At 33.0% G+C, this 14,030-nt stretch overlaps 1 protein-coding gene across 4 annotated transcripts in view; it reads right to left on the bottom strand.

The window, feature by feature from the left end:
• The window catches only part of LOC143066905 (importin-5-like), a 52,474-nt gene that overhangs the window by 30,089 nt on the left and 8,355 nt on the right, over positions 1-14,030 (bottom strand). For 3 of the 4 annotated variants that reach the window (XM_076239737.1, XM_076239739.1, XM_076239738.1), the window contains exons 5-12: positions 8,495-8,696; positions 6,420-6,542; positions 5,644-5,764; positions 3,297-3,384; positions 2,743-2,849; positions 1,992-2,116; positions 1,150-1,239; positions 608-781 (exon numbers count right to left, since the gene is read on the bottom strand). In XM_076239737.1, coding sequence (XP_076095852.1) covers positions 608-781; positions 1,150-1,239; positions 1,992-2,116; positions 2,743-2,849; positions 3,297-3,384; positions 5,644-5,764; positions 6,420-6,542; positions 8,495-8,696 — 1,030 coding nt within the window. Of the gene's footprint in view, positions 1-607; positions 782-1,149; positions 1,240-1,991; positions 2,117-2,742; positions 2,850-3,296; positions 3,385-5,643; positions 5,765-6,419; positions 6,543-7,218; positions 7,312-8,494; positions 8,697-14,030 lie in introns of those variants that run through there. The other variant, XM_076239740.1, reaches the window with a different exon arrangement.

The following is a 14,030-nucleotide window of genomic DNA, read 5'->3' as shown; positions in this document are numbered from 1 at the left end:
GATCACAAGTTGATGGTAAATTACTGTAACCTGAACACTTAACCAAAGAATGCATTGGTTTCACCTATCACATTTTTATGACCAGTGAACTGAAAAATCAGGGTTAAAATTGTAATCCGGCATTCACATGATAATGAAAATGTCAACACACCTTCATATGGTAAACTATCTTAATTAAAACCTTAAACCTGATATGGGACAGACTGACAAAATAATCCAACAGAAAACATATAATGGACCTCAACTGACTTAACAATGGGAACTAAATATCTCTTTTAAAATAAAGATCAGACATCAAATAGCAATGGTTTAGACAAAGGTCAGATACTATCTAGCAAAGGTCATTTTCATCAGATATCAAAGTTTGCAGTTATCCATCATTCCAATGTCTTGACTGCTATGTTGAATAACTCTCATTTACAATTACAAGAATTGTGAAATAAATCTGGAAAAATCTCATAATCTCCCCCCCCCCCCCCCCCCCTCAAGTCCAATTGTGTTTTCACTACAAATCTGATAAGTATGTACAATAATACTTTTACAATTTCCTATGTTGTGACAACTTTTCATTCTGTTTAGTTTGACCCTGAGGCCTTGTCATTCTTACCTCTTTAAATTTACTACTAAGAACTTGTTCCATTTTATCTAAAATGACATCTAAATATTGAGACAGTACTATTTTTGGACATTCCTCAGCAAAATTTACCAGTGCTGCAGCACCATGTGACTGTACGCGTGGATTAGCATTGTCATCCATAATCTGTAATAATTCTGGAACAACCTGAAATATATGTAAACTTAGCTTAATTTTAGTTCAACCTCATTAAAAGGGAAGTCAACTACTTGTAATAAATCTAGTCCTAAAATACATGTTTGGTTTGTGAAAATTCTGCTATAATTTGGAATGCACATGTTTTAAATAATTCTGATATTATATTCAAACATATCTGTATATGAATTGTTGCAACTTGAAATACTTACTGTTGATTAATCTATTTTCATTGGTACCAATTTTTCATGGATTATAGAAATCATAAATGTTCATGGATCTTTAATTAGTGGTTTTGAAAGTCAGCATACAATACTATTAAAAGTCTTCAGAAAAGGTTGAAACAAATATAATTGTATAGTCTTGAATGAATAACTAACCCTATTATGATACTTCTTTTGAAATAAAGGACCAAAATCTCTACACAGCTGACCAATAGCATTACATCCAGCATATCTCACTCGTGGGTGCTGCAAGTAAAAAAAAAATTTTTTAAATTGGCAAAACTTAATTGCACTGTACATTTTGTGTACTTGCTCACTTATTTTCCATCATTAAATTGTCCTTAAGACTCCACCATAAGTGTACACCAGAATCTTATTTCCTATCATTAAATTGTCCTTAAGACTCCACCATAAGTGTAGACCAGAATCTTATTTCCCATCATTAAATTGTCCTTAAGACTCCACTATAAGTGTAGACCAGAATCTTATTTCCCATCATTAAATTGTCCTTAAGACTCCACTATAAGTGTAGACCAGAATCTTATTTCCTATCATTAAATTGTCTTTAAGACTCCACCATAAGTGTAGACCAGAATCTTATTTCCTATCATTAAATTGTCCTTAAGACTCCACTATAAGTGTACACCAGAATCTTATTTCCTATCATTAAATTGTCCTTAAGACTCCACTATAAGTGTAGACCAGAATCTTATTTCCTATCATTAAATTGTCCTTAAGACTCCACCATAAGTGTAGACCAGAATCTTATTTCCCATCATTAAATTGTCCTTAAGACTCCACCATAAGTGTAGACCAGAATCAAGCATTTCCTTGCAGTAATCCAGGATGTTGTTGTAGTTTCTTGTAATAAAATTATCTTTGTACAAAATTCTAGTTATAACATTTTCAGATAAAAAAAAACAACTGCTATTAAAAATATAATCCTTTTTCTTGAAATGTACCAGTGCTAGAGAGTGTGTTAGACACATATAACTTACTGGATCTTTAAGGAATGGTAAAACAGCATCCAGTATATTATTAAGCATTCCTTCCATCTGCTGGTGACAACCTTCAGCACAGGCAGAAATAGCCATCAACGCAGCATGTCTATATCTCCAGTCACCTGTCAAAAGAAAGTAAATCTACCAGTTTCCAATCACATGTCAAAATTAACAAAAACCTATGTTTCTAGTCCCATGTCAAAATAAAGTTAATAAACATCTGTGGTATGTTTGCCAGGATATTGTTGCTGGGCATCTAAAATGTTGTAAATTACAATTTTTTCAACAAAAAAAATATCACAAACAGGCTTTGAAAATTTTGTGAACTTGAACATTTTTGTAAATAGCAGTGAAATAAAAACTTTGACATTTCTGGATTATCCAAGAACTTGAATTATTTTCACAGAAATAAAGAAATGTACAATTATTTTTTTTCCAAAAGCCTTTCTACGACAATTTTCAAGTTTTCATACAACATTTTGGAAGCAAACCATACAAACATCTGACGTTGGCAATTTTGTAATATGTCTTATTTCACACATTTTGATTGGTCTAACTGTATGCTATTTTGTAATACCAAAGATTTCCTCCCGCCCAGACCATTGGTGTCAAAAAGTATTTTTAGCCAAAACAGTCATATACGACATTTTAGAAGCCCAGCAACGATATGTGGTAATAACTATTCTGTTACATTTGTGGTATGTTTTCCAAAATATGTGTTTGCCTAGTTTTCCTATTGTGAACTAACCGTTCTGTAACATCTGTGGTATGTTTGCTAGGATATGTGGTAGCATAGTTTTCCCACCTAAGGCACAAGCCAGTCTATCTAGGGCACTTTCAGCTGCTATACTATTGCTACAAACAGAAAACATTTTACTAAAAGGATGGAGACCAACAATAACCACAAAGTTGTAGTACTTATTTATTCAGAATTACACCTTAATAAAAACAAATACCATTTTAACAACATCTTGACCAACTCTGTATGCAGTCCACTTCCCCATAGTTGCACATTATTTCAAACTGAACAAATAATTCAAATTTTTTAAATAAGTGGCTTTATTTTACAATGAAACAAATTTATTAATCTTAAAAAAAAATCATTCCTGTTATTCAAGTCTTCAAAAATGTACTGCTAATAAATTCACCTACAGCAGTTTCATAAACTGTTACCTTAGCCATGACATCTCCCATTAGAAACTCTATATTTACATATATATTGCATATTCATTGCCCTCTAAACCTTCGAGTCCGACCATTCTAAAGGACAACTCTATAGTTACAAATATATTACCCTCTTACCTTTCAGTATCTTCTTCTTCTGGTTCATCTTGAATGGACCAATCTTCTTCCTCCTCTAGATCTACCATCAATGCTAGAACTTGTGGTACTGTAATAAAATACTGTTGTAAGTTTCATCAATACTTAATTCTAAATTGCTTATATTTTACACAATACTAGAGTGAATAGAACAAGACTCTCAAATAGATATGAAAGCAGAGGTTATACTCTACAAAATAACTTTTTAAATCGTTTCTCAAAACATATTCCAAGATGACTGGTATATGTACTTTTTATATGTCCCCTTTACCACAAGAACTGCCCTGGCAGAAGTAAAAATTACTTTTCAGACATCCTTATTTCCATCAGTGTAAAGCTTTAAGGTAGCACACAGTCTTCACGCTGAACTGCTAAATCTACAGGCCCGCAGCTCAATTTTTGAAAATTTTTAGTTAGATTCTGTTGGCCTGTAGGTCTAATTTTTACAGGCCCGATTTTAGAGCAATTTTACCAGCCTGGGCTGCCTGGGCTGCCTGGGCTGCCACTCGGCGTGAAGACTGAGCACAATACAAAGATTTTATAACTCCAACTCCCAAGTTTTAACATGCTGTAACTTTCTTAATAATGCTTGAAAATTTATAAAAGTGGTAGTTTTGGATAGCTAACAGATTACTCTTTCAAATTAATACAATGTTAGTATTATGCAACAATTATGTAACCAATTATAATGTTAACTGAGTCTAAAATATTTTTCACCAAATTTCCACTTTCAAATGAAATTAGCTTCTGCATGTGTATCCCTAGAGGGTTGATTTTATTATATGTTGTTCCTATGGCCATTATCTACAAAAGAGAGTCTCAGATTTCAGATAGAATGTATAGAACAAATTTTACACCTAAATAAATATTTTCTTCTTGTATGTGGTTAGGATGTTTACACTAATTAGAGATTAATGAGAGAATGGAACACCATAGAGACAATCTGAGACACCCTTTTGAAGCCCATGAAGTGTTGATTAAGATTTGGTTAAAATTTTCTGTATAGTTAAAGAGATGATAGAGCTAAATTCATTCAAGTGAACCTACCCATATTTTGCCACTAATTACATAATAATTGATTACATAATAATTGCATAATAAAAATATTGCATTCATTTAAAAGATTGATCTTTTATCTATCTATATATACCTCTTTTGTTATTTTCTATGCATTCATAAGAAAGTTACAGCATTTCAAAGGTTAGTGATTGGAAGTAAAAAAATCTTTGTATTGTGCTACCTTAAAGTTCTCAAATGTAAATAAAGTCCTTTACTGCATACATAAATGTATACAGACAATAAAGTAAGCAATAACACTTCACAAACATTCTTCACAAAAACTCAATGTTTGCTAAAAACCTGGGTCAATTTATTTGGCTTTATTTTTTACCTATCAGTGTCATATTTGTTGAATCTAGCCTTATATATTTTTTAACAACTGCCAGATTTAGTTTCATGTGACTTTTTGATTTTTTATATTTAAAGCTTTTTTGTTTGTTTGTTAAGATGAATTAAAGTATAATCACAATCTAGAAATTCAGTTCTTTTTATCTAATGTCCTGATCAAGGACCAACATTTACCTAGAAGAGGTATGTACTTCCCAAACTTTCTAACCAACATTTACCTAGAAGAGGCATGTACTTCCCAAACTTTCTAACCAACATTTACCTAGAAGAGGCATGTACTTCCCAAACTTTCTAACCAACATTTACCTAGAAGAGGTATGTACTTCCCAAACTTTCTAACCAACATTTATCTAGAAGAGGCATGTACTTCCCAAACTTTCTAACCAACATTTACCTAGAAGAGGCATGTACTTCCCAAACTTTCTAACCAACATTTACCTAGAAGTGGCATGTACTTCCCAAACTTTCTAACCAACGTTTACCTAGAAGTGGCATGTACTTCCCAAACTTTCTAACCAACGTTTACCTAGAAGAGGCATGTACTTCCCAAACTTTCTAACCAACATTTACCTAGAAGTGGCATGTACTTCCCAAATTTTCTAACCAACGTTTACCTAGAAGAGGCATGTACTTCCCAAACTTTCTAACCAACATTTACCTAGAAGTGGCATGTACTTCCCAAACTTTCTAACCAACACTTACTTAGAAGTGGCATGTACTTCCCAAACTTTCTAACCAACATTTACCTAGAAGTGGCATGTACTTTCCAAACTTTCTAACCAACGTTTACCTAGAAGTGGCATGTACTTCCCAAACTTTCTAACCAACATTTACCTAGAAGAGGCATGTACTTCCCAAACTTTCTAACCAACATTTACCTAGAAGAGGCATGTACTTCCCAAACTTTCTAACCAACATTTACCTAGAAGTGGCATGTACTTCCCAAACTTTCTAACCATGGCAGGAGCTGTTTCAGATAACGTTACAATAGCCTCCATTCCTAACTGTCTCATACTGTCAGACAAATTGGCATCAGAAATAACCTGTGTAAATTAACTATATACTTGATTAAACAATAATTTCTCTGATATAACTCATGTTTAAAACAATAATTTCTCTGATATAACTCAATGACACAGTTTAAGGTTAGTTGTAGGGTGGTACACTCCAAACATTACCCAGCCACTTTCAGTATGCACCTTTCTGTAGGGTTGTGTGCCCCAAACATTACCCAGTCACTTTCAGTATGCACCTTTCAAAAGTCATGAGACAATTTGGTTGTAGTTTGTTGCAGTATAACATATTTGTTTTTGTTTATTGTTTTGAACATATAAGACAATAACATCTAGGAAGGTATGATTTCATATCAGCTAGTGAAGAACTTTTGTACATCATATTTTAATGTTTTTCTTGATTTGGTGTTGATTGTAGAGCGTTTCTAATACATCTATAAATAATACTTCTTGCTTGTTCTATTGTACCCTGTTTTTGTTCATGACCATGTTGACTATAGAGGTCTTCAGTTTTGGATTTGTGTCATGTGTTGCTGTCTAATTCATGTAATTAGCATATATCATATTGATAGTGCTGCCTCTATTGTTGATTGGCAGTCTTCAAAACAGCAGTGTAGGTCATTGTTTGTATTTTAGTTTTTAATGAAAATTTAAGGTCACTATTAAGATTTATAATTTAATTTACCTTCAAACAAAATGGTATTATATTATCCATTTGAGGTCTGAGGAATTTTGGAACATTCTCTGCCAATTCTATCAAACATTTCATCAAACTGTCATCATCAGCTACCAAACTTTCATTCATACCCTGAAATTATCATTATTAAATTTATGAAAATGTTGATCCTTGTATAATCACCATTACAATTGTCTATATAAATCAGTTGTGAAGGGGTTCACTGCAGGGCACTTTGATTTTGTTCTTGTTCAGAAATATCTGATCCACAACTTCAGATGAAAGTCTGTTTCTAGGTTTTGTTACAAGTCCTGCACATCAAAAAATTATTTTCAACCACAACACATAGCAGTCTCAGGATAAACGTATTAATTTTGTGAATAGATATCAATTAATACATCGAAGGGGATATGTCAAATGGAATTATGGGAGCTAAAATGTGAGGAGAAATATCTTCAGATTTATAAAAGGGTAGCAAATATTTCAGTACTCAAATTGTACTCAGCCTTCGGAGCAAGTATTTGAGTACATTGTTCTCCTCCCCAGGGCCTTTAAGCATCATGGTAATGTGATGCTATAATCTTAAATGTGATGCTATCTGATGTGGTTTTCTTATAGATTATGTTATGGATGTGATGCTATAATTTTAGAAACAAGATGGTATTTCAATTTCCCCTGTTTACCAGGATGCTAAATGAAATATCTGGGGAGAACACTGGAGTACTCCTTGTAATCCCTACTTTAAAGGGATGGAAAAGATGATTATTTTTATCCTTAGCTACAAGGAAAGCCATGGTTATCAACTGACCTGTATCATTGGAGGCAATAGATCTTTAAAGTGATGTAATAAATGATTATTTTTATCGTTAGCTACAAGGAAAGCCATGGTTATCAACTGACCTGTATCATTGGAGGCAATAGATCTTTAAAGTGATGTATTAAATGATTATTTTTATCCTTAGCTACAAGGAAAGCCATGGTTATCAACTGACCTGTATCATTGGAGGCAATAGATCTTTAAAGTGATGTAATAAATGATTATTTTTATCGTTAGCTACAAGGAAAGCCATGGTTATCAACTGACCTGTATCATTGGAGGCAATAGATCTTTAAAGTGATGTAATAAATGATTAGCTACAAGGAAGGCCATGGTTATCAACTGACCTGTATCATTGGAGGCAATAGATCTTTAAAGTGATGGAAAAGATGATTATTTTTATCCTTAGCTACAAGGAAGGCCATGGTTATCAACTGACCTGTATCACTAGAGGCAATAAATCTTTAAAGTGATGTATTAAATGATTATTTTTATCGTTAGCTACAAGGAAAGCCATGGTTATCAACTGACCTGTATCATTGGAGGCAATAGATCTTTAAAGTGATGTAATAAATGATTATTTTTATCCTTAGCTACAAGGAAGGCCATGGTTATCAACTGACCTGTATCATTGGAGGCAATAGATCTTTAAAGTGATGTAATAAATGATTATTTTTATCGTTAGCTACAAGGAAGGCCATGGTTATCAACTGACCTGTATCATTGGAGGCATTAGATCTTTAAAGTGATGTAATAAATGATTATTTTTATCATTAGCTACAAGGACGGCTGTGGTTATCAACTGACCTGTATCATTGGAGGTAATAGATCTTTAAAGTGATGTAATAAATGATTATTTTTATCGTTAGCTACAAGGAAGGCTGTGGTTATCAACTGACCTGTATCACAGGCGGCAATAGATCTTTAAAGTGATGTAATAAATGATTATTTTTATCGTTAGCTACAAGGAAGGCTGTGGTTATCAACTGACCTGTATCATAGGAGGCAATAGATCTTTAAAGTGATGTAATAAATGATTATTTTTATCGTTAGCTACAAGGAAGGCCATGGTTATCAACTGACCTGTATCATTGGAGACAATAGATCTTTAAAGTGATGTAATAAATGATTATTTTTATCGTTAGCTACAAGGACGGCTGTGGTTATCAACTGACCTGTATCATTGGAGGCAATAGATCTTTAAAGTGATGTAATAAATGATTATTTTTATCGTTAGCTACAAGGAAGGCTGTGGTTATCAACTGACCTGTATCATAGAAGGCAATAGATCTTTAAAGTGATGTAATAAATGATTATTTTTATCATTGGCTACAAGGAAGGCTGTTGAGGCTTTGATGGCTTCAAACCAAACTTGTGGGTTATCCCTGTCAGCTAAACATCTAGTTAACATCTGTTTAATAACATCCATATAGTGGCTCTGCTGCTTACCAAATATTCCAGGAACATTTCTGTAATATATATTACATGTAATGGAAATAAACATCTTCTATATTAGAGTTCTCTACATAACTAACAGCTAGCTACATTACAATATGTCATTTAAACATTTAACAGGGAAGGTAAATGTTTGAAAATGAATTGCAACATGCTTGTTTGAAAATAGCGGCTGCCTGTTGTTTCAACTTTTGTTATATCAGTTGATTATATATATTGTAAAGTGGATTATAGATGATTACTTTTGTGATATTTTAAAAAACTTCATACAAATAACAATTGCAGATATGTCAATGCCATCTTGTAAACTGTTTGAATTTGAAGCAGTAATTCATAAACTTAAATATTAAAATTCATTTATTTATTGCGTATTTGAATTTCAGAATATTTGTAATGAATCGATATTCCATACAAGATTCACCGACAGCCATTTGCATTAAAACAACTCCTAATGTATTACTTCCTGTTGTTCTCAATCAAACACATCTATGGAAACAATGAAGAATCAAACACATCCATGGAAACCATGACACATCTATGGAAACCATGAAGAATCAAACACATCTATGGAAACAATGAAGAATCAAACACATCTATGGAAACAATGAAGAATCAAACACATCCGTGGAAACAATGAAGAATTAAACACTTCTATGGAAACAATGAAGAATCAAACACATCTATGGAAACAATGAAGAATCAAACACATCCGTGGAAACAATGAAGAATTAAACACTTCTATGGAAACAATGAAGAATCAAACACATCTATGGAAACAATGAAGAATCAAACACATCCGTGGAAACAATGAAGAATTAAACACTTCTATGGAAACAATGAAGAATCAAACACATCTATGGAAACAATGAAGAATTAAACACATCCGTGGAAACAATGAAGAATCAAACACATCCGTGGAAACAGTGAAGAATCAAACACATCCATGGAAACAATGAAGAATCAAACACATCCATGGAAACAATGAAGAATCAAACACATCTATGGAAACAATGAAGAATCAAACACATCCGTGGAAACAATGAAGAATTAAACACTTCTATGGAAACAATGAAGAATCAAACACATCTATGGAAACAATGAAGAATTAAACACATCCGTGGAAACAATGAAGAATCAAACACATCCGTGGAAACAGTGAAGAATCAAACACATCCATGGAAACAATGAAGAATCAAACACATCCATGGAAACAATGAAGAATCAAACACATCTATGGACAATGAATAATCAAACACTTCTATGGAAACAATGAAAATTCAAACACATCCATGGAAACAATGAAGAATCAAACACATCAATGGAAATAATGAAGAATCAAACATGGAAACAATGAAGAATTAAACACACCCATGGAAACAATGAAGAATTAAACACATCCGTGGAAACAATGAAGAATTAAAACATATCCATGGAAACAATGAAGAATCAACACATCCATGGAAACAATGAAGAATCAAACACATCTATGGAAACAATGAAAATTCAAACACATCCATGGAAACAATGAAGAATCAAACACATCAATGGAAATAATGAAGAATAAAACATGGAAACAATGAAGAATTAAACACACCCATGGAAACAATGAAGAATGAAACACATCCGTGGAAACAATGAAGAATCAAACACATCTATGGAAACAATGAAGAATTAAACACATCCGTGGAAACAATGAAGAATTAAACACACCCATGGAAACAATGAAGAATTAAACACATCCGTGGAAACAATATAGAATCAAACACACCCATGGAAGCAATGAAGAATCAAACACATCCGTGGAAACAATGAAGAATCAAACACACCCATGGAAACAATGAAGAATCAAACACATCCGTGGAAACAATGAAGAATCAAACACATTCATGGAAACAATGAAGAATTAAACACACCCGTGGAAACAATGAAGAATTAAACACATCCGTGGAAACAATGAAGAATCAAACACACCCATGGAAACAATGAAGAATCAAACACATCCGTGGAAACAATGAAGAATCAAACACATCCATGGAAACAATGAAGAATCAACACATCTATGGAAACAATGACGAATCAAACACATCTGTGGAAACCATGAAGAATTAAACACATCCGTGGAAACAATGAAGAATCAAACACACCCATGGAAACAATGAAGAATCCAACACATCTGTGGAAACCATGAAGAATCAAACACATCCATGGAAACAATGAAGAATTAAACACACCCATGGAAACAATGAAGAATTAAACACATCCGTGGAAACAATGAAGAATCAAACACATCCGTGGAAACAATGAAGAATCAAACACATCCATGGAAACAATGAATGAAGAATCAAACACATCTATGGAAACAATGAAGAATCAAACACATCTATGGAAACAATAAATGAAGAATCAAACACATCCATGGAAACAATGAAGAATCAAACACTTCTATGGAAACAATGAAGAATCAAACACATCCAGGGAAACAATGAATGAAGAATCAAACACATCTATGGAAACAATGAATGAAGAACTAAACACATCCATGGAAACAATGAAGAATTAAACACATCCATGGAAACAATGAAGAATCAAACACATCTATGGAAACAATGAAGAATCAAACACATCCATGGAAACAATGAAGAATTAAACACACCCATGGAAACAATGAAGAATTAAACACACCCATGGAAACAATGAAGAATCAAACACATCTATCATTGTCTATGGAAACAATGAAGAATCAAACACATCTATGGAAACAATGAAGAATCAAACACATCTATGGAAACAATGAAGAATCAAACACATCTATGGAAACAATGAATGAAGAATCAAACACATCCATGGAAACAATGAATGAAGAATCAAACACATCCATGGAAACAATGAAGAATCAAACACATCCATGGAAACAATGAAGAATCAAACACATCCATGGAAACAATGAAGAATCAAACACATCCATGGAAACAATGAAGAATGAAACACATCTATGGAAACAATGAAGAATCAAACACATCCGTGGAAACAATGAAGAATCAAACACATCTATGGAAACAATGAAGAATCAAACACATCCGTGGAAACAATGAAGAATCAAACACATCTATGGAAACAATGAAGAATCAACACATCTATGGAAACTATGAAGAATCAAACACATCTATGGAAACAATGAAGAATCAAACACATCTATGGAAACAATGAAGAATCAAACACATCTATGGAAACAATGAAGAATCAAACACATCTATGGAAACAATGAAAAATTGAACACATATATGGAAACAATGAAGAATCAAACACATTCGTGGAAACAATGAAGAATCAAACACATCCATGGGAACAATGAAGAATCAAACACATCTATGGAAACAATGAAGAATCAAACACATCTATGGAAACAATGAAGAATCAAACACATCCGTGGAAACATTGAAGAATGAAACACATCCATGGAAACAATGAAGAATCAAACACATCCATGCAAACAATGAAGAATCAAACGCATCTGTGGAAACAATGAAGAATCAAATACATTCGTGGAAACAATGAAGAATTAAACACATTCGTGGAAACAATGAAGAATCAAACACATCCATCGAAACAATGAATGAAGAATCAAACACATCTATGGAAACAATGAAGAATGAAACACATCTATGGAAACAATAAATGAAGAATCAAACACAGCCATGGAAACAATGAAGAATCAAACACATCTATGGAAACAATGAAGAATCAATACATCTATGGAAACAATGAATGAAGAATCAAACACATCCATGGAAACAATGAACAATCAAACACATCTATGGAAACAATGAAGAATCAAACACATCTATGGAAACAATGAAGAATCAAACACTTCTATGGAAACAATGAAGAATCAAACACATCCGTGGAAACAATGAATGAAGAATCAAACACATATGTGGAAACAATGAAGAATGAAACACATCCATGGAAACAATGAATGAAGAATCAAACACATCTGTGGAAACAATGAAGAATCAAACACACCCATGGAAACAATGAAGAATCAAACACATCCATGGAAACAATGAAGAATCAAACAATGAATGAAGAATCAAACACATCTGTGGAAACAATGAAGAATCAAACACATATGTGGAAACAATGAAGAATCAAACACATCCATGGAAACAATGAATGAAGAATCAAACACATCTGTGGAAACAATGAAGAATCAAACACACCCATTGGAAACAATGAAGAATCAAACACATCCATGGAAACAATGAATGAAGAATCAAACACATCTATGGAAATAATGAAGAATTAAACACACCCATGGAAACAATGAAGAATCAAACAAGTCCATGGAAACAATGAATGAAGAATCAAACACATCCATGGAAACAATGAAGAATCAAACACACCCATGGAAACAATGAAGAATTAAACACATCCGTGGAAACAATGAAGAATCAAACACACCCATGGAAACAATGAAGAATCAAACACATCTATGGAAACAATGAAGAATCAAACACATCCATGGGAACAATGAAGATTCAAACACATCCATGGAAACAATGAAGAATCAAACACACCCATGGAAACAATGAAGAATCAAACACTTCTATGGAAACAATGAAGAATCAAACACATCTATGGAAACAATGAAGAATCAAACACACCCATGGAAACAATGAAGAATCAAACACTTCTATGGAAACAATGAAGAATCAAACCCATCCATGGAAACAATGAATGAAGAATCAAACACATCTGTGGAAACAATGAAGAATCAAACACATCTATGGAAACAATGAAGAATCAAACACATCTATGGAAACAATGAAGAATCAAACACATCTGTGGAAACAATGAAGAATTAAACACATCCATGGGAACAATGAAGAATCAAACAGATCCGTGGAAACAATGAAGAATCAAACACATCCATGGAAACAATGAAGAATCAAACACATCCATGGAAACAATGAAGAATCAAACACTTCTATGGAAACAATGAAGAATCAGACACACCCATGGAAACAATGAAGAATCAAACACATCCATGGAAACAATGAAGAATTAAACATCATTTGCTAAATCATTTATTCTGCAAAAATATTTGTATTATCCTGTTACCATCAACCAGCACTGGAGTTAAATTTATCTCAGGAATAGAAATAACTTTTCAATGGACACATTTTACCAAGTTTCAAGTCAATGATTTTTCCAGAGTCCCTGCATGTTAAGCCCAAGAAGAAAACTTTTCTCAAGTTTCAAGGGCAAAAAGGGGGATGAGTTCTATGCATGGCTGTAATAAAAAGTAAAATCACAAAAATACTGAACTCAGAGGAAAATCAATTTGG

This window comes from Mytilus galloprovincialis, chromosome 3 (genome assembly GCF_965363235.1).
Source record: "Mytilus galloprovincialis chromosome 3, xbMytGall1.hap1.1, whole genome shotgun sequence".
In the NCBI taxonomy this organism is placed as follows: domain Eukaryota; kingdom Metazoa; phylum Mollusca; class Bivalvia; order Mytilida; family Mytilidae; genus Mytilus; species Mytilus galloprovincialis.
The sequence above is the reverse complement of the archived record's forward strand: the minus strand, read 5'-3'. Positions and strand labels throughout refer to the sequence as shown.